Source organism: Dendropsophus ebraccatus, chromosome 14, assembly GCF_027789765.1.
Source record: "Dendropsophus ebraccatus isolate aDenEbr1 chromosome 14, aDenEbr1.pat, whole genome shotgun sequence".
Lineage (NCBI taxonomy): Eukaryota > Metazoa > Chordata > Amphibia > Anura > Hylidae > Dendropsophus > Dendropsophus ebraccatus.
Genome location: NC_091467.1, coordinates 65,480,003 through 65,495,666, shown reverse-complemented (window position 1 = coordinate 65,495,666; position 15,664 = coordinate 65,480,003). Strand labels below are relative to the sequence as shown.

Below are 15,664 nucleotides of genomic sequence, written 5' to 3'. Positions count from 1 at the left end.
TAGCCTGTGATACCTTGATATTGGTTGTCTATGTACTGTATAACCTACAAAACGCTTTGTTCTTGGACTCTGTATTGCCTTGGATTATCTGCCTGGTACCTGTTGTTCTACCTCTAGATCTTCACCTCCACCTTCTCCTGACTCTGCTACGTCCTTCTGTTACCACACCTGGGACTTGTGGTACTACCTGTTTCTGTTTATTTTGACTCCTGGCTACATCAGTCCATGCTCTAGTTGTGTGGCCACTTTGTGGTACGGTCACGTCATCTATTCTCTCTTCTCATTTCCTCATCCTGCGGCAAAGTTCAAACCTCTCCATAACCGTTATAGTGAAAACCAGGGCTTCCTTAGACTCTTCATCCCAATTTGGCCACTGGTTGTGGCCTAGAGATCCATAACCTTAGCCTTAGGAATAGTGACTCCATGTTGTATAGGTGACATTCGTGTCACAGAACTTCTTATCAGACACCTGGGTCACTCTTCAGTAAAGGAGAATGAGATTTTGCACACAAGAGACCAGATCCAGGGTCAGGTTATGATCTAAACTTTATTCTATATATGTAGTACATGTGAATATACAGAGTGCATGAATATTAGTTACATCGATCATTATAACATGTTCCCCATAGAAATATCTATTTTGCTAGTACATATGTTACATATGTGTAAGGCTGTGTTCACACTGCGTTTTTGCAATCTGTTTTTTTTCATCCATTTTTTGTGAAAAACGGATGAAAAACTGATGAAAAAAAAACATTGACTTCCATTGTAAAAAGGATGGAACAAAACGGATCCGTTTTTTTTAACAGACACAAAAATAGTGTCAGCTACATTTTTGTGTCCGCCAAAAAAAAAAAAGGATCCGTTTTGATCCGTTTTTTTTTTTTTTTTTTACAATGGAAGTCAATGGAAAAACGGATCAAAACGGATGCACACAAATGCATCAGTTTTTTTCATCAGTTTTTTGCAAAAATGCAGTGTGAACCCAGCCTAAATGATTCAGTAATATTAGCAAATTTCAGAATAAAGGAGTCCGGCCAAAATTATTTTTTTTATATGTTGTTACTTATGGAAAGTTATACAATTTTCTAATGTACATTAATTATGGGAAATGCTCATATACTGCTATTTCCCTTAATTTAGTGTATCAGGAAGTGTTAGAATTCTCTCAGAAGCAGTGATGTCACGACGAATGGTGTAATTCCTATGGAGTGTCCAGCAGGGGGTGCTCTCTATATAGAAGTCAATGAGTACCATTGACTTCTATATATAGTGCGCCCCTGCTGGACACTCCATAGGAATTACAGTGTATGTGAATGTAATGTTATGTACTGTCCTTGCTCCCCAAAGTATCCCATAAATGTATTCAATGAATGCATTTGCAGGGCACCGAGCAGGGAGGGAGAGAAGTGCCATCTACCTCCCCCCTCCCTCCCTGCTCGGTGCTGGGCACATAAACAAAGTACTACTCCCCCTGCATTATCTGCAGATAATGGGGGAGTATTACCTGTGCTATGCCTATCACATCGCCGCCACTGCTCACACAGGGTCTCCTCTTCATGCCCCCCCCCCACACACCCGCTGCTCCCCCTCCACCCCCTTCCGGCTTCAAACAAACTATCGCACCGCTGACTCCCTTCCGCCCGCGCCGCTCCTCACACTCTCCGGCCGCCCGCTAACTCCCCGCCGCCTGCGCCGATGACTAGCCCGCACCGTTCCTCACTGGTCACCGGAGTGGGGGCGGGCTGACGTGGCCGGCATGCAGGAGCAGAGAGCGGCGGACGGCCAGATAGTGTGAGGAACGGTGCGAGCAGGCGGGAGGGAGTCAGTGGCCGGCCGGATAGTGTGAGGAGCGGCGCGGGCGGGTGGGAGTCAGCGTGCGATAGTTTGAAGCCGGGGGGGGGGGGGGGGGAGGAAGAGCAGCCCCTATGTGAGCGGTGGCGATGTGATAGGCGTAGTATTTTGTATATGTGCCCAGCACCAAGCAGGGAGGGAGGGGGGAGGTAGATGGCACTTCTCTCCCTCCCTGCTCGGTGCCCTGCATTTGTATTCATTGAATACATTTATGGGATACTTTGGAGAGCAAGGACACTTGCTCCCCAAAGTATTCCATAAATGTATTCATGAAGTCACAAAAGTAGAGTACATAACATTACATTCCCATACACTGTAATTCCTATGGAGTGTCCAGCAGGGTACTCATTGACTTCTATATAGAGAGCGCCCCCTGCTGGACACTCCATAGGAATTACACCATTCGTCGTGACGTCACTGCTTCTGAGAGAATTCTAACACTTCCTGATCTACTAAATTAAGGGAAATAGCAGTATATGAGCATTTCCCATAATTAATGTACATTAGAAAATTGTATAACTTTCCATAAGTAATAACATAAAAAAATTATTTTGGCTGGACTTCTCCTTTAAACATATTTGCTCTATCTATAATAATAATAATAATATTTATATAGCACCAACAGATTCCGCAGCACTTTACAATTCTATCTCTAGTCATCACAATCCTTATGGCGGTGCAGCCGAAGAAGCGATGTTACAGCAAAATCAAAGAATATGAGGAGCCCAGAACAATACCAGAATCTTGTAACTTTCATTTTATGTTCTAGGAGTGGAAACCAGCTCAGCCGCTTTCATATACGGCTCACCATATCTCCTTGGCTAGCGCTGTCACTGTGGCTCACGCTATTATATGGCGTTGTATCTGAATCCTGGTGTCTACCTTCTAACATTTCAGTAGGGGGTGCATGGCAGATTTTCTTATTTTTGATTAGTTTTTCTATCTCTGATACAAACTGAAACCTGCAGGTGACCCACTTCCAGTACGATAAGAAGGAGCTGTCAGGAATGATGGACCACTCACTGTAAGGCTCCTTTTACACAGTCAGATTATCTGACAAATTTTTTAACCCAAACCTAGGAATGGATTTGAAAAGAGGAGAAATCTCAGTTTTTCCTTTATGACCTGTTCCCTATGTATAGAATGTTCCTGGCTTTGGTGTCAAAAATCTGTCTGATAAATCTGTGTGTGTAAAAGGACCCTTAAAGCGACTCTGTACCCACAATCTAACCCCACCAAACTACTTGTACCTTTAGATAGATACTTTTAATGCAAGATCTCTCCTGGGGCCCTTTCGGCAGGTGATGCAGTTATTGTCCTAAAAAACTACTTTTAAACTTGCAGCCTTGTGCCCAACGGCCGGGGCTTAGATTGTGTATGCATTAGGCTGGCACACCCTCTCTGTCCCTCCTCCCTGCCCTCCTCATCATTAGGAAGGCTCCAGGCAGATTGTCTCCTATTCCTCACCCGTGTCAGCATGGCACATGGGCTGGATCGTTAAGGCACCTGTGCAATGTTCAGACAGGAAAAAATGTTCTAGGGGCATTCCTAATGATAAAGAGGGTGGGGAGGAGAGACGGGGGGTGGTGCAAAGTTAGGGCACAGATATTGTAGGCCAAAGCTGTTTGACACGGCTGCCAGTTTGAAAGTTGTTTTTTAGGACAATAACTGCATCACCAGCTGAACGGACCCAGGACAGATCTTGGATTAAAAGCAGCTATCCGAAGGTACAAGTGGTTTGGTACAAGAGTCACTTTAAGGCCCTATTGCACAAAGTGATTATCGGCCAATACGGTCAGCAGACATGCGTTGAAAGATTAACAATGAGGATAGCAACGTTATGCTGCCATTGTTTCATGTAATAGGAGTGGTGGAAACAGACCACCGCTATCTTCTATGGGCTGCCCGGACAATCTAGTGATCACTCGGTTAGCTCCCTGCACGCCCCCCCCCCCCCCACACACACACACACACTCACTTTCTTCTAGAGATAACACGACTCTTGTCTCCAGTTCAGGTGTGGTTTGCAAACAAGCTCCATTCACTTTAATAGAACAGAGTTGTAAAACCTCTCATAAACTGAAGAGAAGAGCAGTGTGGTCTCTGGAAGAAAGTGGCCATGTTTTTCTAATGCTGTATGACCCCTTTAAGACCATCAGGACGATGATACTGGAGACTGATTGGTACTATGCTGAGGACCAGGATTGGTACAGATGGCGCCACAGAACGGACATTGTTCTCAACACCCTAGAAAGTTGTCAGTCAATATTGTAAAGATTCTCCCCTTTATATCAGCCATATCACAAGTAGACAATTCACTATGAAGCTTCTCTACAGCTGTATCCACGGCCTGGGTCATGGTCTTCTCCAGAGAATATATTTCACTTATATTCCGATATTTTACAGTTTTAAAGTAATGACGTGATAGATTCAGTTCATTCCCAAGTCCTGAACAGAAGATGTCCAACCATGAATCCATGTTACCTTTTAGCCTGATGATCCCTAGAGTTAGGTGAGCAATAGTACATAACATCAATTTCCTGTATTTATCCACATTGTTGTGTAGAATATCTGACACCATACTTGTGTCCCTCATATAGTCCTCAATACATTCCCGTATGAATTCTCTCATTACAGACTTCGGATCTCTGACGTACGCCAGATAGTTTTGAAAATTTTCTCTCTCGGCCAAAGACTTGAGGAGATAGAACTGTAGTCTGGACCTATTCCCATTCAGAGCTGGGTAGTTACATCGTATGTCATTAGACACATCAAAGGCGGATTGCTCATACACCGCTTCCTGGAGGGAGACTTGTAACTTATTGAAGAGCATGTCGCCCAGTGAAGCCACTATAGATTTTTCTTTACAAACAAGTATAAAACTCTTATAAAAATCTTCTTTCTTACTTTCTAGATAAACTACGGGATCTTTGGCATTTCTATAGGCATCTGAAAGCTTTTCAAACCTGTGAGCGGCTTTTCGGCATAAGAAGAGAGATGCGTAGACAATGTAGTCTGAGTGGAATCTGAACTTCTCAGACATCGTATTGATTTCTCCTCGTATTATTCTCAATATCTCATGGAAGTAACCACTCTGGTAATCCATGTTCTCCTGCTCCTTTCTATTAATATATTCATCGATTCTCTTCATAATAACCTGGATTGAATTGGTTATCTTCGTCTTTTCATCCTCTGGTAGAGTCTCACTGATATCCAGGGCCTTTTTTTTATCTGATACAAACTTATAAAACTCATTTGTCAGGTTCTTCCATTTATAAGATTCACGGATTGTATCGGTTATGTTGACTTTTCCTTTGAAGTGTTCTGCAAGTATTTCCTCTAAATCTCTGTGGATCTTTGGAGGGTCGGGAAGAGACACCTTAGCGGCTACTGCTGGAATCCAACCATTCCACAATGTAGTAAATTTTACTTTTAACTCATCCGTATTTAAGTTTTGTCCTTTCAGGGATCGAGCCAATTCTTCGATTTTTGTATAAATTTCTACTTCATATTTGTTTTTCATGTCATCAATTTCTCTGTTCTTCTTTTTCAATATAGACAGTTCAGCTTCTTTCTTGTTCTTCTCTTCTGTAAGTTCCTCTTTAAGAGCAGCTAGTCTGTTTTCTGTTTTCGCTCTCCATTGAACTAATGTATTTTTTTCTTTATTGTTATTAAAATAACGATTTAGTTCTTCGCGCACTTTCCAGTAGACGTAATTTATCTCAGGCCTATGAAAAAAACTGGAGTTCGATAATGCTGATGTCTTGTGACTTAGGTCATTGATCTCATTCGGAGCCATCAGCGTGCATACCCTAAGTCTCCATGCCCATTCACTGTACTTCTCTTCTAGCTCGCTATAAGCTGCAATCTCCAGAGAATTCCTAATACTAAAAACAAAGTTTAAGGTTTTATCTGGTGGCCCCGCAGTAGGTATCTCCAGAAGTTTCATAATTTCTTCCACCTTTTTAGAAACAGCTTCGTCCTGAGGACTTCTCTCTTCAGATCCCAACACGTTTAGCTCTTCTATTATTTTAGATGCTTTGTCATTTCTCTCTACCAGAGCCTGAGCTTGTCTCTCTTGTAATCCCATGCTCTGTATACTGCTCTCTGGTATATTGAATAGGTTCCGTAAAGCTCTTTTTTCCAAGGGATATCGGCTCTTATTTTCTAACCTTGAGTAGTCAGCGCCCTGTAGGACGTCAATATCTGTGATTCCAAGTTCTCTCATTTCATTCAGCCAGTAATCAGGATCCAAGCAATTGTCTCTGAGTCTGTCCTCAAGCTGTGTGTCATCCGAGCTTTCTTCTAATTCATTGTGTTCTCCAGACATTTCTGGGGGGAGAGGTGTGAATGAGGTTATGAGATCATAGTAATATACCAAATATACCAAATGAGCAGACAATGGTCTCAATTTTCCAATTTTCTAGTGTTTGGTGGTAGAGGATTAGAAACAGGAATCTCTGGAAGTTTTCCTCTTTAAAGTTCTTGGTGGGAAATTTCTGAGGGCTTCTCCCCTGGCGTATACCAGGGACAAGGTGCAGATCCTTGCTTTCTCCCTGGCGTACACCAGCCGTGACCCCTGCTTGCCTGATGAGGCATTGCCTTCTCCCGCACCAGATTTATCATGGTTTACCCCCGTTTGCAGGTGTAAAACATGATACAAATCTACATCTGCTCCCAAGCAGGTGCAGATTTGTTGCTCCAGGCGCAGGGCCGCCCAAATTTACTAAGAGGCGTGCTCCTCTAAGTAAATCTAGGCAGGAAAACGGGAACAGGGCTTTATTAAAGACTGGTGTATGAGTACTCCTTGAACTCTGATTGATCCCTATGGGAAAGTAGAATACAATCTCATACCACATACCTCACAAGAGTAAACATACACCGTATTTTCCGGCGTATAACACTTTTTAACCCACAAAAAAATCTTCTTAGAAGTCAGGGGTCGTCTTATACGCTGGGTATGGTCGCCCCATACAGTGGGGGAGCTAAAAAATCGCTGCATTCCCACTGTATGGGGCGACCACTATAAGGAAAAAAAAAAAACGTCAACTCCCTGGGGCGCATCTCCTGTCCCGTTGCCGGCGCAGGCAGTGTGACATACACTGCCTGCACAGGGGATCCTCAAAGCTCTCCCGAGGAAGTACCCGAAGCCTCTGTCATTCTCCCAAAGCTCTCCCAGCAGCCGAGTTTTTCCGATGAGACGCTCGGCTGCTCGGGAGAGCTTCGGGGATCCCCGATGCAGGCAGTGCCGCATGTAGCCCGGGACCGCGGCTATTAGCGGGCACGGTCCGATTGGCGTGCCCGCTAATCAGGTAATCAGATGCAGCTGTCAAAGTTGACAGCTGCATCAGATTACCTTCCGGATCCGTTGCCTGGTGTCTAGTGGGGTGGATCCTTTACTGTCCGTGGTCTGAGCCGTAATGGCGCTGATCCCGGCTCGGCATTCGGTTGCTTCCGGCTGCATCGATCTATGCTGTATATACAGCATAGGTCGTAATGACAGATCAGTGTGCTTATACTAGAAGTCCCTCATGGGGGCCTCTAGTATAAGTGTAAAAAAAAAAAAAAAAGTGTCATTAATAATAAAAAGCCCCCTCCCCTAATAAAAGTTTGAATCACCACCCTTTCCCCATGTTATAAATAAAAATAAATAAATAAATAAGCATGTTTGGTGTCGACACGTGCGTAATCGCCCAAACTATTTATCACATTCCTGATCTTGCACGATTGCGCAATTTTCGGTCGCATTAAATCCAGAAAATTGTAATAAAAAGTGATCAAAAAGTCGCATATGCGCAATCAAGGTACCGATAGAAAGTACACATCATGGCGCAAAAAAATGACACCTCACTCAGCCCCATAGACCAAAGTATAAAAGCGCTATAAGCCTGGGAATAAAGCGATTTTAACCCCTTCACGTCAGAAATCTGTATATATACGTTCCTATTGCACATGCCCCTTGCAGTAGGAATGTATATATACGTTCCTGTTTTGACGGGGCTTTGTGATGAGAGCGGGATTGCTGCAGGGATAGCGATCCCGCTCTCATCTGTGTACAGCATCGGAGATAATGAGGATCAGCTGCGATCCCGCAGCTGACCCCCATTAACCCCTTAGTGACCGCCGAAACGGCGGTCACTAACGGGCCGGTGCCGCCGCTGTATTTCATCTCCCCCCACCGTAAATCCACGGTGGGGGGAGATGAAATAAGTAAAATCAGACCCCAGATCAGCCCCCCTAGTGCCCCAGTCACTAACCCCCCCTCCCCGCGGCGGCCATCGGATCCAAGATGGCCGCCGCCATCACTGTGACTAATGTCTGTTCACAGTGATCTCTAAGTAAAAATTAATGAAAGCCCCATGCTCTCTGCCACCAGAGGTAGCGGAGAGCATGGGGCAGTCATCGGGGACCCCCCTGTGGGGTCTCGGTACAAGCGATCAGTGGTATATACTATATACCGCTGATCGCTTGTGCCATGTGCTCCCCGGAACTTTTTATCCCCTGTCACCATGAATGATTGGTGACAGGGGATAAAAAGTAATGTGCCCCCACCCCCCAAGTCGCCCCCCACCCCCCCTGTCACCCCCGTCCCCCAGTCACCCTCCCTTCCCCATATACTCACCTGATCCTGGAGCTCCTTCCTCCTCGACGTCCTGGCTGGTTATGAAGTGCGCATGCGCTCCACAACCAGCCAGCTCTGAAAATTTAAAGTGACAGAGTGACAGAGACCAATTTGGTCTCTGTCACTAAACTATGAATACTGTGATAGAAAATATCACAGTAATCATAGTAATATAATGAAAATGAATGTATAGAATACAAAAAGTGACAAACATACAAAAAAAAAAAAAACACACACTTTTTATTATAGTAATAATTGCAGTTTACTCCAAATTATCCCTAACCCCCCCAGATTACCCGTAACCACCGCAGGTTGCCCGTAACCACAGCACGTTGCCCGTAACCACCCCAGGTTGTCCGTAATCACGTCAGATTGCACGTAACTCCCCAGATTACCCGTAACCACCGCACGTTGCCCGTAACCACCGCATGTTGCCCGTAACCACCGCACGTTGCCAGTGACCCCCTCCAGATTGTCCGTAATCACCCCAGATTGCCTGTAACCACCCCAAATTACCTATAAGCACTTCAATCTATCCGTAACAATTCTAGATTGTCTGTAACCCCTCCAGGTTGCCCGTAACCACCGCAGGTTGCACATAACCACCCCAGGTTGCCCGTAATCATGCCAGATTACATGTATCCCCCCAGATTGCACGCTACCACCGCAGGTTGCCTCTGACCACCGCACGTCGCCTCTGACCACCGCACCTTGCCTCTGACCACCGCACCTTACCTCTGATCACCGCACGTCGCCTCTGATCACCGCACCTCGCCTCTGACCACCGCACGTCGCCTCTGACCACCGCACCGCACCTTGCCTCTGACCACTGCACCTTGCCTCTAACCACCCCAAATTGCCAGTGACCCCCTCCAGATTGCCCGTAACCACGCCAGATTACAGGTACCCACCTCAGATTACCTATTAGCACTTCAGTTTATCCGTTACCACAACAGGTTGCCTGTAACCACCCCAGATTGTCTGTAACCACCCCAGATTGTCCATAACCACTGCAGATTGTCCGTAACCACCCCAGATTGTCTGTAACCACCCCACGTTGCCCATAACCACAGCAGGTTGCCTGTAACCACCCTAGGTTGTCTGTAACCACAGCAGGTTGTCCGTGTTCACCCCACGTTGCCCGTAACCACCCCAGGTTGCCTCTAACCACCCCAGGTTGCCTGTAACCACCCCAGGTTGCCGTAACCACAGCAGGTTGCCTGTAACCACCCCAGATTGTCCGTAACCACCCCAGATTGTCCGTAACCACCCCAGATTGTCCGTAACCATCCCAGATTGTCCGAAACTACCCCAGATTGTCAGTAACCACCCCACGTTGCCTCTAACCACAGCAGGTTGCCTGTAACCACCCCAGATTGTCTGTAACCACAGCAGGTTGTCCGTATCCACCCCACGTTGCCCGTAACCACCCCAGGTTGCCTCTAACCACCCCAGGTTGCTGTAACCACAGCAGGTTGCTTGTGACCACCCCATGTTGACCGTATCCACCCCAGATTACCCGTAACCACCCCAGAATACCCGTAACCACCCCAGATTACCCGTAACCACCTCAGACTGCCCATAACCACCTCCAGATTACCCGTAACCACCCCAGATTACCCGTAACCACCCCACATTACCTGTAATCTAATTTTTTTATTGTATTTTAGTAACTGCGCTATTCTAATAACTATTACTAGCTGCGGTTTTGCTCCAGCAAATTGGCGCTCCTTCCCTTCTGAGCCCCGCTGTGTGCCCATACAGTGGTTTATGCCCACATATGGGGTACCGTTGTACTCAGGAGAACCTGCGTTACAGATTTTGGGGTACATTTTTTCTCTTGTTCCTCGTGAAATTGAGAAATTTCAAACTAAACGAACATATTATTGGAAAAATTAGAGTTTTTCATTTTTACTGTCTAATTTTGAATACTTTCCTCTAACACCTGTGGGGTCAAAATGCTCATCCTACCCCATGATGAATTCTTTGAGGGGTGTACTTTCCAAAATGGGGTGACTTATGGGGGTTTCTCTCTCTGCTGACACTACAGGGGCACTGCAAACGCACCTGGCGCTCGGAAACTTCTTCAGCAAAATCTGCAATGGAAAAGCTAATTGGCGCTCCTTTCCTTCTGAGCCCCGCTGTATGCCCATACAGTGGTTTACGCCCACATATGGGGTACTGTAGTACTCAAGAGAACCTGCGTTACAAATTTTGGGGTGCTTTTTCTCTCATGTTCCTTTTGAAAATAAGAAACTTTAATCTAAACGTATATATTATTGGAAAATTTTAATCTTTCATTTTTTTACGGCCTAATGGTGAATACTTTCCTCCAGCCCCTGTAGGGTTAAAATGCTCATTATACCCCTAGATTAATTCTTTAAGGTGTGTAGTTTCCAAAATGGGGTCACTTATGGGGGTTTCCAGTATACAAACCTCCTAAATCAACTTAAAAAAAGAACTAATCCCTAATAAAAAAAACAGTTTTGGAAACTTTCACGAAAATGTGGTAATTTGCTGATAAATTTCTAAGCCCCGTAACACCCTAAAAAAGTAAAATATGTTTATGAAATGAAGCCAGAATAAAGAGGACATATCGGTAATGTGACTTAGTAACTAATTTATGTGATACGACTTTCTTTTTTTTGGAAGCAGAGAATTTCAAAGTTCATAAAATGCAAATTTTTTCAATTTTTCATGATATTTTGATGTTTTTCACAAAAAACACACAAAGTAGTGACCAAATTTTGCCACTAATATAAAGTGCCATATGTGACGAAAAAACTATCTCAGAATCGCTAGCATACGTTAAAGCATCACTGAGCTATAAGAGCATAAAGTGAGACAGGTCAGATTTTGAAAAATGAGCCTGGTCTTTTAGGTGCAAATAGGCTTGGTCTTGAAGGGGTTAAGGAACATATTTTTGTGAACAATGGTTTGAATTTTTTACAAGCCATCACATACAAGAAAAGTTATACGTTACATATCGTTGTAATCGTAACGACTTGGGGAACATATATAACAAGTCAGTTTTAAAAAATAAAGGTGGCATAGGCCTACCAGATATCAAAAGTTATTATGAGGCCTCTATCCTACAGAGGGTGCTGGACTGGCACAGGCATGCGGCTACTAAACAGTGGTTGCGCCTGGAACAAACCTTTTCAGATGCTCCCCTGACGTCCCTCCCCTGGATACATCCATCACACCTGGGGGATTTGACGGTACATCCTACCATAGGCCCGACGTTGCTTAGGTGTCAGTCTATCTTCCCAAAAGATGACATTTCACCCCGACCTTCTCCCCTCTTCCCTATATTGGGTAACCCACAATTCGCCCCTGGGGGTTTGCCTGGCTCTTTTAAATTGTGGCTCCAGGCGGGAAAACATAGAGCGAAGGACTTTCTCAAAAACGGGGGTTGGCTCTCCCCGCGGGGGCTCTTGGATATTGAGGAACCGATCCCCTTGGAAGACTGGAGAGTGCGGCAATTATCATATTTCCTGAGGGCCTTGCCGGAAGCTGCGGGTTTTGCCCGCACGCTTACATCATTTGAAACTATTTGTTTGGGCTCCCAACCATTGCGCCATTCCCTGTCCCTATTCTATGTCATGGTAACTGCGCCCCCTGAGGACTTTCGGCCCCCTTATGTGGGTAAATGGGAAAGAGATTTGGATCTCTCCCTGATGGACCAACAACTGGACAGGATCTACCGCTTTACTCATAAATCCTCTATCGCCAGCAAATTTCAGGAAGCTGGTTTCAAGCTCCTTGCTAGGTGGTACTATGTGCCGTCTAAACTAAACAAAATATTTCCTGACTCTCCTTCTACCTGCTGGCGTTGTGGCAGGGAAGAAGGTACCATCTTGCATGTGTTTTGGTCCTGCCCAGTGTTGCGATCCTTCTGGGAGGCTGTCCATGATGTCATTACTAATAAATTAGAGATGCAGGTGCCTCATGACCCGGCCTTCTATCTCCTGCACCTGTCTGAGATCCCGATCAAATCATATAAAAAGTCTCTGCTTAGATTCCTGGTAAACGCAGCTAGAGCCTGTGTACCGGCGCACTGGAAGTCCACAACTCCCCCTTCCGTTGGCCACTGGATTCAGAAGGTGGCGGAGATCCAGAGGATGGAGGAGCTGACGGCGTCCCTGTGAGATACTGCTAGAAGTTCTCTGGCCCCATGGGCTGCTTGGACGGTCTTTGAGGGTACAGATGACTATAAACGATTGCTTGCGGTATAGAGCTCTTGGGCGGAGGGCAGCCCAGGTCCGGTGGTTCTCCCCTCTCCCGCCCTCCTTTTTTTTTTTTTTTTTTTTTTTTTTATTTATTTATTTAATTATTATTGTTGTTTTATTATTCTATTATTTATTTATCCCTTCCCTTTCCCCAGCTGACCCCCTATCCTAGCTCTCCTCCCCTTTCTGTATCCTTTTCTGCCTTCTTCTTTCTCACTTCTTCTTTACTGGTTTTGGCTTCAAAACTGGGGTTCTTGAACCCTACGCTGTACCCAGGGTGATTATGCTGGCTTGAAGCCTACTGTTGTGTCTTGTTTTGGACATTCTGTCACTTGTATTACTATGCTTGCATATGTTTTTGCGGTTATGCGATTTGCATTACCCATTGTTATCTGTTATATGCAATGATACCAGTACACAAAGAAAAATTTTGAAAATGTTTATAAATATAGAATTAAAAAAAACAAACAAACAAGTCAGTTTTACCCCAGGGCGAATGGGGTAAAAACAAATACACCCCAAGTAAACCAAATGCGGTTTTTTTTTTTCAATTTCACCACACATTTATTTTTTTCTGGTTTTGCAGTATACTTTATGTAAAAATTCAGCCTGTCATTGCGAAGTACAATTAGTGGCGCAAAAAATTAGGGCTCATGTGGGTTTCTAAAAAACCAAATTGGCCCGGTCCTCAAAGGGATTAATTTAGCTGCAGTTTTTCCAGCGTATAAGGCGACCCCTGACAATCTTCTTAAAAGTCAGGGGTCGCCTTACACACTGGAAATACGGTAGGTGTATTCCCATCTCAACTACCATACTTCATCTAACATTTAGGACTCTTCAAGGTTAATATTTTTGCAGATAGATTCATTTAGAAATATCAGGATTTGGGACCAGGACGACAAAGGACAGGTATTGGCAAGGATGAGTGACAGGGGGAGGCACCAGTAACGGGCCTCTCTGCCTTTCACTCATCCCCGCCGAGCAAGATGACAGGGAGAGAGCAGTGACTACACATGGGCGGGGTTCTACCCAAATGCCCACCTCTGCCTGCCGCGCACCGACGGATTAAATTTAATGTTCTCCGGTATAAAGCTGCTGCTTCTGCAGACATGGCGATACTTGCAGCGAGCTGCACAGGAGCTTTATACTGTTCTTCAGGGAACCAAATCAGCCCAATTGGGCTGATTGGTCCCCCTTAAGCCATTGGTCCCCCTTAAGCCATAACTTCACCCTTGCCACATACCTGGGTAATTCCTCTTTAACCTCTCAATTGGTCTGTTTACTGCCCCCTATAGTCATTGTAGTTATAAGGATTTGTTCCATTATCCATTGTTTTTTTACAGTTGGTATCTGGTATTTCTTCATACCTGTTTGTTTTTATATAATTGTATTTGACAATGGCTAAAAAAAAAGAATAAAATGGTAAAAGGAGTCTCCTTCACCTATCTAGAAGAGTGCTACCTTACCCCATAATGTGTAACACCGCACTTCCACTTCCTGTTTGTATAAAGAAGCAATTAAATATAAAACACTGTGCCCCCCCCGCATTAGATATAATACACTGTTCTACTCTTGAATTGGATATAATACACTGTGCCCCCCCATGCATTAGATATAATACACTCTGCCCCCTACATTATATATAATACACTGTACCTCCTGCATTAGATATAATAAACTGTGCCCCCTGCATTATATATAATACACTGTGCCCCCCATGCATTAGATATAATACACTGTGCCCCCTACATTATATATAATACACTCTGCCCCCTGCATTATATATAATACACTGTGCCCCCCCCCTGCATTAGATATAATACACTGTACCTCCTGCATTAGATATAATACACTGTGCCCCCCAGTGGTGTCCTGGCAGCTGTAGTCCTCCCCCCCAGTGGTGTCCTGGTTGCTGTAGTTCTCCCCCCTGGTGTCCTGGTTGCTGTAGTTCTCCCCCCTGGTGTCCTGATAGCTGTAGTTCTACCCCCTGGTGTCCTGGTAGCTGTATCCCCCCCCCCTTCCCCACTCACCTTTCCTCGCTCCAGAGCTGGGCTGGCCATCATCGCGCGGCCCGCCAGAGAGGAGCTGTGAGGCACAGCACTCTCCTGTGTCTAGCGACCGCTGGACGCAGGAGAGCGTTGTGCACGCGGGCCTCATCAGGAGATGTCAGGGGCCTGATGCGGCTCGCGGAATAGAGTTCCCCAACCTGAACCCGGAACTCTGCTTCCAGGCTCGGGCTGGAGGGGGCCCCGAGGCACATGCCCCGGATGCCCTCCCTTTAATCTGACCCTGGCCCCCCCTGCATTAGATATAATACACTGTGCCCCCTCTGCATTAGATATAATACACTGTGCCCCCCCTGCATTAGATATAATACACTGTGCTCCCCCTGCAGTAGATATAATAAACTGTGCTCCCTGCATTAGATAAGATACACTGTGCTCCCTGCATTAGATATAATACACTGTACCCCACGCATCAGATGTAATAGTATTCTTTCAATGTGATTCTACTCTTCTCCTGTTCTTTTGCTATTATTCTAGTATTATAACATCCTATGACTGTTCCATTATTTACATTTCTATAATATTACCTCTGTGGCGTCTTCACCTGCTGCTCTCTTCACTTTCACTTTTGTCTTCTGGTCACATGACTAGATTGGTAATCCGCCCATTTCCTGGAAAATGTAACTGGATTCTCTCCAGCATGTAAACCTAATAATATATAGAGACTGGAGCCTCACAGAAATCGGTAACATTGTATCTGTAACACGTATATGTATATATCTCAACATACATATTGTGGGGCCTCACTTTGGTATAGCTAGGTAGCGGTTGCAAACAGAGGAAAACAGACAGTTCACAGTTCCAATTCACACTTCAAAAGCCAATGGAACAAAAATCCATCATTACCTTCAAGCATAAGCATACAGTCCTGGCTTGGCATTTTTCACAGT

General features: G+C 45.0%; 1 protein-coding gene across 1 annotated transcript; it reads right to left on the bottom strand.

The window, feature by feature from the left end:
* Positions 1-3,237: 3,237 nt before the first annotated feature.
* Positions 3,238-15,352, bottom strand: LOC138772467 (interferon-induced very large GTPase 1-like). The gene is made up of 2 exons (XM_069952876.1): positions 15,302-15,352; positions 3,238-6,186 (listed from the first exon to the last, which is right to left on the bottom strand). Exon 2 carries the CDS (start codon positions 6,182-6,184, stop codon positions 4,094-4,096), a length of 2,091 nt encoding a protein of 696 aa, XP_069808977.1. The 5' UTR covers positions 6,185-6,186; positions 15,302-15,352; the 3' UTR covers positions 3,238-4,093.
* Positions 15,353-15,664: the final 312 nt, after the last annotated feature.

Excerpts from the sequence above, each read along its gene's own strand:
- LOC138772467 (XM_069952876.1), bottom strand. The coding sequence starts at position 6,184 with ATGTCTGGAGAACACAATGAATTAGAAGAAAGCTCGGATGACACACAG.